The following is a 10,952-nucleotide window of genomic DNA, read 5'->3' as shown; positions in this document are numbered from 1 at the left end:
ATTCTTCATCATGTTATAAGTCTAGGATAAATACATATTAGAATGATTTGTTGGTCTTACTTTTCATTCTTAGTTTAGGAGAATGGTTGTATGTTAAACTAGGATAGTTTTCCTTGCATCACTAGCAAGGTGCTATGGATAGCTCCTTGCAACATTGAGAATGTGCAATAGTATACATCATTAACTAAAAAAGTAAACATAAAATAAAAATCCTTTTGCTAATGTCAATTTCTATTATGGATTTTTTCTTTCTAAAGGAACACCAAAGTAAATTTATATTAACTCAAAAAAATTAAAAAACTTTATATTTACATGTTAGATTTTTATTTTTTTAACATTTAATAAATTTAAAGCAAAATAAATCTATTTATAGTTACTACAATTTAATTATTAAAAAATAAAAAATAATCTTGTGAGATAGATACGTGTGTCTATTTTATATTAGGTTTTTCAAAATTTTAATTTAATTATTAATAATTAATAAATAGATAATAGAGATTTACTCTCTACTAAATATTTACGTAATTATGGGATTAATACATATTAAAACGGTTTGTTAGTCCTCTTTTTTATTACTAGTTTAGGAAAATAGTTGTGCATTAAACTAGAACGATTTGCCTTGCACCACTAGCAAGGTGCTATGGGTAGTTCCTTGCCACATTAACCAAAAAAATATCTTTTTCGTAATGTCAATGTCAATTTCTATTATGGTTTTTTTCTTTCTAAAGGAACACCAAAGTAAATTTATATTCACTCAAAAAAAATTTAAAACTATGTATTTACATTAGATAAAAAAATTTTAACATTTAATAGATTTAAAACCAAAATAAATCTATTTATAGTTATTACAACTTAATTATTAAAAAAGTAAATAAACTATATATTTAAGAGATAATATATTAAATAGTTTACAAAATCTCTTAATTAAGAATATTATTATATATTTTTAAAATTATATATTAACTAGTATAAATTAATAACAATAATAATAATTTAAGATAAAATTATTATTATGAATTTTTTTACTATCAATGTTTAAATTAATGGTTATCCAAGTTTTCCATTTATTAGTAATCGCTATCCAAGTTTATCACTGATTTAAATTATGTAATTACAACCGTATTTAATACCAGCAAATTCAAAACTAATGTGACACCGTTCATTTAAAACAAACTAAAAATTATTGTTACACCATTCGTACTCAATACAATCACATGATTATCATTATGGCAAACGTAAGGCGTAATCTCTATCCCTGAACCTAAATCTCTTTATGCCTTTCACATCCCAAACAAACATATTTCACTCCAAAAGCAAATATGAAACAAGTTATGATATTTAAATGTAAGGCATATGCCTTCCCCTTAAACAAATATATTTGACTCCAAAAGCAAATCTTGGATACGCTACAAACAAATATTTGTCACTATAAAAGCATTAAATCTTAGACCAGCTAATGTATTTATGAATAGTTACAGTAAGGTTCTACCAGCTGAGGTCGAAAAGGAATAAAGACAAAGAAAAATATTCCACCCCCACAATCAACTCTTTTGTGAAAGGAATGTCACTGTGGGCATCTTGTCTTGTATAAGGACATCACATATTAGCTGTTGGTTGTGTTGTTCCTTGCTTTAACTTATTCTTCCATGATTGGCTTTCACTGCGACTTTAAAAATTATTAAGTAGGGATGAAGGCAAGAATGTGAATGTCACATCATCATCTCTTGGATCCAAAAGTCTCAGAAGATATATCTTCGTTTTCCTTCTGAAAAGCCCATTGCATTTCTCCATCTCCATGTTTTCGCTCATTATTTTCATATCTGCTTTAGAATCTAGATCATACTCTTCAACTTCTGCTAGTTTTCTCTCAAAAAATTTGCCAGTCTATAGAATTCATTCTAAGCAATGGGTTTTGAGAACAAGTTCCAGAAGAAGAGAGTGAGGTTCACTGATCCAACACCCACAGATGATAACTATGAGGAAGATGTGGATAGCGACATTGAGTCAGGAATAAGAGTAAAAATAGATGATCAAATATGTGATAATGGCAATGGCATGAAGTTGGTGCTGGGAATTCCAGTGAATATATGGGGAACACACATCAGAGGACAACCAGCAAATCCCAGTGCCCATCCCAACAACAAGCTTGCAGCCACTTGGACAGCCCCACAGTTAATGCTGCCAGAGGATGATTGTGTAAATTCTGAAGGAGGTGTTGGATTAGTTAATGGGCATATTGAGGATCAGAACAAAAAGGTTGGCAGCTCCATTGAAATCCCAGGCAGTCCTCCCAGGGTGCAGCAGTCAGGCCAGGATTATACTGTGGAAATCTCTTCATCTTCAGTTTCAGCTTCAGCTTCAACTTCCAAGTGTAAAGTCCCATCTGCTCCCTCCTCCACATATAGTGCCAAAATTCTCAAAATCACATGGTTTATTTGGGGTATGCTTTGCTTTTCTTCCTCTAGTAGTTTTTGTCATTATGTTATTATTGTGTTTGGTGACTCATAGATGAATAATTATTCTTGGGCATTATATTAGTATTGTGTTGGGTGACTCATAGATGAATACTTATTCTTGGGCATTATATTACTATTGTGTTTGGTTACTCATAGATGAATACTTATACTTGGGCATTAATTGCTGAATCTCTGCCACATATGCAAGAAATTGAACTGAAATCTAGTGAGTAGCCCTTTCGTTTTTAACAGTAAAAGTAGACTCAAATTGTTGAGAAAATGCGTTGTAATAGTTTGGAACTGTTTCGGTTGCCCGCGTTGAGATATGGAGATATAAGAAGTCTACATCAATTCAATTTTATATCAGGTCACTTATTCCATACTTTTCCTTTCCCCAGATCCGTTATTCGATACTTGCCTGTATTGATAATTTTAATATTTTAAGTATATTGAAGGAGTTGGCAAACAGCCCGGTCTCACACAATATATCAATATTCTACTGCCCATAAAATATACCAACTTGAAATAATACAAATGGTATTAAATATATTGTCTCATCCCATTTAGTGCACATGTTCAATGTATGTATATATATGTATATATATATATCAATTTGCAGGTAGTTGGATGTACTCTGGGTGTTATAAAGATAGAGTTGAGGATTGATTCCGAGTCTCTCCTAAATTAAGACTAACAGTTACCAATTCATCATGTAGTTAAAATGAAAATATATATATATATAGTCACGTCCAACTTTGAGCATATCTATACCGCATTTCAGTGTATATATACGCATCAGTTATTGTTCTATATCTTCTGTGGCTCATGGAATGGCTCCATGTTTTAGGCCGCCACTTTGTATATAGAGTTGCTTTAACAGAAAGAAGGCCACTAACTTGAAACTTTGCATCGTTGGGAAAAGGTTTTTTCACACTATAGAATAAAAGAGCTTTATGCCTTAGCTTTATACCTTTCATTCCAGTAGAACTAATAAAATAAAATATAGCAAATAAACACTCTATAGAAATATGGAAAGTTTATATTTTTTTCATCTTTATCCTAAGGCTAGAGTAATATAATTCAAATTGAGATTACGTTTTTTAATAATTCAAATTATATATTATAAACGAATTTCATAAAAATATTTGAAAGTCAAGGGTTGAATTATTGTATAGGGATATTCATATTTATTCTATCTATCTTTAATAATAAATATGTTAATTGAGAAATATTAAAATATATATTTTTGAAATGTAGTTTTTTTTAAGATAATAGACTCATTAAAAAATTTAAAAAATGATAATTTAAATGTAAGAGTAATTCAATTAGTCATTTGTCATTAAAAAATAATGAGATTCTCAATGAATATTGTAATAAAAATAAATTGAATATTTAATGTCGAATATATGTGTCATCTTCAAGCTCATGAACTATGTCATGCCATGCCTTTCATAGTCCAAAACACAAGAGATTGAAATATTCTTTCTTGTATAGGGTTTTCCCTTAGAGGAAAAGGCTTTCATGTGAATATTGTCTTGAGCTTGGGGCTAATTATATGCCTTGTGCTTCATGTACAATATGGTTTTTTTTTTATAAACAATGGTAAACATTGAGTGTATCTTTTGAGAAAACATGCAATAAATGGTTGTTGAGCATGTCTTTGAGTTGTTTATTCAATACATAGTTTTTAGAGTGTGCATTCTAGATTGTGGATTGTAATTAATGCAATTGGTGGTAATGATGAAGTTGAACACTATTTTTTTGCGTAGTGATACTTTGTGTTATGTGATGGGTATTTAGAGAGTGGGTGTGAATTGCATTTGATGGTAATGATGAAGTCAAACACTAATTGTTTGGGTAGTGATATTGCATTATTTCTATTGTTGTGTTATGTGATGGCCATTTCTAAGGTAGTTATGTCATTTATCTTAAAGGTAATTATACCCTATTTTCTTTTCAATTTAAGGAAAAGCTAATGCAACCATAAAACTAAATGGCTAAATAAATAGTCATCAATATATGATAAGCATGAAGACACTTTCCTTATAAATCTCACATTGACAAAACTTTAAAAATCATAAATATTGACTAAAATATAACTTTATTATTGTAACCTATAATAAAACAAATAATATATGTAAACAAATATATTTAAATTAATATATCACATTTCAGTGTATATATACGCATCAATGTCTATTATCCTTTATCAGCTTACATGGCATCATTTTAGAGCTTTGGATCTTATTGACTTCATAGCATTTGTGGCTCATAGAATGGCTCTATGCTAGTGAGTCGCTTTGTATATAGACTTTTTTTTTTTAAGTAGGTCATAACATAAAGCTTTGCTTCATTGGAAGGAAGGTACTTTCACACTATAGAATAAAAGAGCTTTAAACATTTCATTCTATTAAAACTTGAGAAAGGAAAAGTTGTGGTGTTGAGAAGGTAAGACCAATAGTGGACTTTGGAATCTTACTTAGTAGAAGGATACATTGGGTACTATGGGACTTCGCTTGGTGTTTTCATAGGTGGAGACCCTGAAGGTGGACTTTATATTCCTATGAAAGCTATTAGGTGGAGGCATGGTGTTCTCTAGATTCCCACTAGATTGCAGGCGTTTGATAGGGGGAGAAGTCTCAACTGCAACGATTTGAGTATTCTCCTAATCAGGGTCCCAATTAGACCCATTTTCATTGAAAATGGTTGTATACTCTCTAAAACAAAGGATCAATTTTCTATTCTAATTTAAAACTAAATTGAACAAATGTTAATACTAAACTAACTTAGGAAAAATATATGACATAAAATAATATTTACAATTAACTACAAAACATATACGAATTCTTGTGTTTGTAAGTGAGATTGGACCTAAGGGATCAAACAATGGTGAGGATGGGAAGATGAGATATTCATTAAAATATAATATTTAAAGGAAAACTTTATGTGTGTTTGAATCTAGTTGGAATTAGGATCCAACTAACAACATAGAATATATTTGGGAAGACTCTCCTTCAAGAGTCTTATATATATATATATATATATATATATATATATATATATATTTGCATGCAATATACTAAAATAAATAAATTGAAAATAAGTGTATCTCAATAGCCAGAGAAGACTAGAATTATATTGTAGGAATATTAATATTTTCCATCAAACAAAAAACATGAAAAAATAACAAATCTGTTGTACTTGAATAATTTTGATAGCAAAAATATATTGTAGCATATCATAGGAAATGTTAACTAGAATATCCTACCATTCAAAAAAAATTATGTAGATAAGTTAGAGGATGAGTACGAGAGACATCATTTAAATAATTAAAATGATTGCATGATGTCAAACACATAACTCAAGAACACATTCAATTTTGAAATTTCGTCTTCAAAAAGCTTAAATTCAAACTCAATTTATAAAATCCAAGTCTAGAGTTTGAACAATTTTCGACCCATACACTAACATAACGGGTCATATAAATACTAAAATGAAAATAAAATAAGGTTTGTTCCTTTTCGCTAAAGATAGAAAATCTCAATGATTTTCTTCAGAAAATATTAATGCTAAAAATAAGATCGAATCCTTATCAAAAATATATTTGAATGTGGTAGGTTGTTTTAATCTTCCTCTTTGTCTTCATAATCCTTATCTCCAGCCAGAAACAAATTCGAAGTAGTTACTTGGATGAAGTTCACCCAATCCATGGAAAGTTGCGTGATTGCAAAGAAATGAACTGGTTGAAAATAATCAATATTAACATGACATTTGGCTACTATATTTTGAATACATTTTTCATTTTTTTGTATTTAGTATCAGATCTAGAAATTAATTGAATCTGCTCAAAAGGAAATCGGAGGAACTTTTGAAATTCATGTAGAGTCAACATTTTGATTCCTTTCATTGTTTTATCATCTTTTGTGCTTCTATATTCAATTTATTGTTGATTTAGAACTCTCTATATAGCTTCTCTTAAGGGCTTTGAGCTTGGTAAATAAAATTCCTCAATAAAATCAGATCTAGCATCCGAGACTAAGTCGCAATGTTCAATGGCTCTTTTAGTCGATTCCTAAATTTCTTTTGAATCAAACTCTCTTGGACTTAAAGAAGCAAGCATTAATCTTTTATCTTTTTTAGAAACTTAGGAATATTTTTAGGCTCTAGTTGTCTTTCACAATGTAGAACTCATGTGAATCTCTCCTTAATGTTTTTGTCTTCCTCAACAAGAGATTCAACTCTATCATTTAGATTCACAATTTCCTAATAAAATCTATAGATTTTATCCAGTTGTTAATAAAATTCGATCTGATTTTTCTGTAGTACTTGATTAACCTACAAAGCTTGCTATATGAACATACTCATGCTCTGATCAATATCATGACTGTGTTTTAATTGAAATTGAAGAGTTCCAACTTCTTGAATTAATAATGTGGTCATTACCTCAATATTATTATCAAATTCTTCTTTTATAATTCAGATTTGATCATCATGGGCTTTCCTCAGTTCTTATATCTGTTTGACATGCTTAATATCCAAATCATTTAATTTTCTCTGTAATTCATTTTTCCAGTTAGTTCTTTCAATGGTAAAACCTCCTAAAATTGTTGCAGAATGAGCTTGTGATTGCTATTCACTAAAGGCTTTACTTTTCTCCAATTATGCTTCTAATTTTTTAACTCTTGAAATTTTTGTTTTATATATTTTATTGAGAGTTCACTAACTAAATGTTGTTGGTAATTTATAAAAGCTCCAAGAGCCTATGATTATTCTTCATCCCTGTCCTTCACATCACGTAATGCCTACCAACTAAATTTGAAGATTGTTTCAAAATTATCTCATTTCCTCTTCTTTGTTTTCCTTATAGCTGTTATTGTTTGTAAGTTGAAATAATACATTCAAAGAGGGAACAGATTTGGATACTATTTAAACCTCATAAATAGGCTTGAAAAGAGAAGAACTTAAAGGGATATTTGTAGAAATAAGATTCATAGAGGGTTTGGGATATGTTTCAGGAATTGAAAGCTCAAAAGCTTTCGTTAACTACTTTGTTGACTCCTTTCCCTTGTTAGGTTTATCCAGCAATGTTAATTGAGTAGTATCTTGTTGATCTTTTTCTTCATCAATATTCATTTTGTTATTTTTCCTAGATTTTTATCAATTTGATCATCTTTTTTATTGATCTCTTTAGGAGAATCAAGAATAATTATATCTCAGTATGGGTGCCTTATTTTACTGTCGGTTTTTCTTGTTATGTTATGTCATATTTCTTATCTTTATCTTTTGTGACCTTCAGGATGCCTTGCACTTTATCTCATGTGCTTTCATGTTTACCAGCATCCAAACTAGTTGATTCATGAAATGTAATTGAAACATTAAAAAATCTTTCAACCTGAGTTTCTTGAGTTTTTTCAGAGGTAGTGGCTGAATTTGAAGGGATTTGAGTAAATTGACATTTTAAATATTCAAGAGATTTGAGATACTCAATAGGGATATAAGAGCTAAGACTTTTATGTTTTAGGAAGGCTTCATAAGTATTTTCTCTATACACTTGAATTCTAGCCTTCTCCTCATTATCCATTGATTTTCCTCTATTAATTGCCTAATCAAAGTCATCAATATTTACAAAGATATAATCAAAGGGACGTTGTTGATGTATAAAAGTTTTAATATAACTAACTACTTTATAATGTTCATTAATTATATCCCTAGTATCATAATCATAATCAGACAATGTGTATAACCAAACATCCTAGAGATCTTCTACTTCTTTACCAGCATTTCCTCTGTCTTTCAAAATCATTTTTCCAAGTTTGATTGGAAAACTAGGCCAAATTTTCTTTTGGAGTCTACTTACTTTCCTAGCTTAGCCGTGTAGTGTAGTTTAATTTTTTATTTCCCTTACAACAATTTTATCAGGAATGTATCTTGGCAAAACATGAGGACCTATTTCTTACCATATACCTTGATGTAAGTGAAAATTTCATCAATAAACCAGTCACCAATTTGATATAATGCTTCCTTAAGATCTTGGCTGACTCTTGGAGGAATTTTCCCAAAAGGAACTTCATCCAAAGGGATCATGACATAATTGCAGATATCATAAAAATGAAATTTGAAATTACTTTCCCAAAGAACCGAGGAATAACTATGAACTACTTTTTGGTGGCCAAAAGAATAGTTCAATTTCATGAGTGGGAAAGGAAATGAGGCAATTATTGTATCCATGAGATAATCTTACATACAAAATATTTACTCTTATTCTGGAGGAGATGAAAGTGATAACCTGAGGGCATCTAACAAATTCCAGGATAGAATATTAGCAAAGTAAAATATTTTTTATTCATGATGAATATTATGAATCAAAGGAATCCACTGAATTTTGTAGTGTTCAGTGTTTTTCTCCCCATATAACCTTGATAATACTTGATAATAAACCTAAATAGTCTCTTGAAGATGGAATTAGGATAATCTTTATCCATTTTCAATTTTTTCCTATCTAACTCCCTCAATCAATTCTTAATAACTTTGTTATAATCTTTATTTTTCTCCTTAAGAACAGTATTATTGAAATTATCTAGAATTCAGTAGTAAGGAAGATTTTTGGAGGACTTAGTTTATAAATTGTAGTGAGGACCTCAGGTTTCTAGGAAGGTATTATATTTTGGTTGTAATCTATAATCGAACAAGTGGGAATATGCACATGCGCTAGAATTTAGGAAATTGTATCATAATACAGGATAATATTGGCCCTAGCAACAATTTTATGTAACTTTGTTCTTCTAATATTTTCAAATTGAGCATTGCTTTCCCCATTTGAAATTTCTTATTGTAACCATTACTTTTCTTCAAAGAAATTGAAAATTTCTTCCTATTTAGCCTTACCTGCATCTTGCATTTTGAAATTTGTATAAGATATGAGTGTCAAGTTTAAGTTATAATCGATAAGTCACAGAATATCCACATGCTTAAACATCTCCTTAATTTCTTGAACAACTTGTCTAAACAGGTAGATTTACTCTTTTTACCCATTTTGTGACCTGCATGCAGAATTTACAAGAAAAATTGAGATTTTTATCATAAAAACAATCAATTAATTGATCATAATATTTTAAACCGCAAACGCTAACCAAGATTGAAATGTTATATGTCAAAATTTCACTATCCCTGGTTGAATTTTACAGTTTCAGATTGTAGCTTCAGTGAAAGATTAAGGCAAGGGGTAAAATGAAACTCATAAAATTTTGAAGGAAGAGAAGGGGAAATGAGGAGTAAGTCTTCGTAAAGTGCATGGCTTAAATTATGTGAGAGCTTAATAAATTTTCACATAAATGCAACGTGACTAGTAACTATTACTCGGAATACGAGGCAAGATCAAGGAGGTGGGAGACGGCGATTCCTATTTGTTACCCTATAGGAATTTTAATGCGGCCTGACATGGGGCCGCATTAAGGCGATACAACACGCTGCTAAGTGATTTTTCTCTCTCATCACTTAGCGACGTGTTGTATCGCCTTAATGCGGCCCCATGTCAGGCCGCATTAAAATTCCTATAGGGTAAGAAATAGGAATTTCCGGTGGGAGACGGGGATGAAAAGTCATTCAAAAATAAAAATTAACAAACAAATCACGACCTAAGACTTACATTTTTATTCACAAAAATATGTCAAAAAATAAAAATAAAAATGTGCTTAAATCGAGAAATAATATAAAATAATAAAAATGTATTCATAGTTGGGACAGTTGGAGGTCGGGTGGTCAGGTATTACACCATAAATCTTTCTTCTCTTTTTAATTATTTTTCCTTACCCCGACTTGAACTGAGGTTGGGATTTTAATGAAGTTGGTAGGTTGGGTAGTCAGAGATATAATATAAAACAATAATAAAAAGAGTTCTGACTTCTGACCTATAATAGGTCATCATGGTCAAGTAGTCGGGAGATCGGACAGTCGAGACTTCTTTTATTTTCATAAAAATAAAGAGGTCCGACCTCCGACTTCCTAAAATTTTATTGTTTTTTTAAATTAATTTTTCTTATTTTTCTTATTTTTTATTATTTTTAAAGGTATTTATTTTAATAAAAGAAAATAATATATATTTTTAGTTAGGGTCTTTATTTTTCTTTCTTTTTTTAAACAAACAAGATAATAAAATGAGGAGTTTGTTATAGTCCTAACAACAAGATGAAGGCATTATGGGCTCTAGATTCCTATAGTGTAAATCGGGTGGAGAATCTATGGGATCTAGATTCCTGTAATGAGTGTTGGGTGGAGCATTGTGTGCTTTGGATTCCCTTAAATATTTGTTTGGGTGGATACATTGTGTTCTCTAGACTCTTGGGTATCAAGTGGAGGCGCAATGTTCTTTGGATTCCCATGTGTTTGTAACTTGACTGGTGTGAATTTCCTTTGAGAAATTCACTCCTAAGGTTGTGAAACTAACTTGAGGGTGGTTAACTACAAGAAATAATAGCAGTGTATTTGGCCTATAGTTGG

General features: G+C 30.3%; 1 protein-coding gene across 2 annotated transcripts in view; it reads left to right on the top strand.

The window, feature by feature from the left end:
* The first annotated feature begins 1,715 nt into the window (after window positions 1-1,715).
* LOC149209977 (GEM-like protein 7) overlaps window positions 1,716-10,952 on the top strand; it is an 84,086-nt gene continuing 74,849 nt past the window's right edge. Inside the window, exon 1 of one of the 2 annotated variants that reach the window (XM_089396571.1) lies at window positions 1,716-2,371. In XM_089396571.1, coding sequence (XP_089252697.1) covers window positions 1,906-2,371 — 466 coding nt within the window. In that variant the 5' untranslated portion in view covers window positions 1,716-1,905. Of the gene's footprint in view, window positions 2,441-10,952 lie in introns of both variants that reach the window. The other variant, XM_089396570.1, reaches the window with a different exon arrangement.

This window comes from Pinus tabuliformis, chromosome 1_2 (genome assembly GCF_031772625.1).
Source record: "Pinus tabuliformis cultivar Carrire ecotype Pingquan chromosome 1_2, CPIR1, whole genome shotgun sequence".
Classification (NCBI taxonomy): domain Eukaryota; kingdom Viridiplantae; phylum Streptophyta; class Pinopsida; order Pinales; family Pinaceae; genus Pinus; species Pinus tabuliformis.
This window is presented reverse-complemented; position numbering and strand designations above follow the sequence as displayed.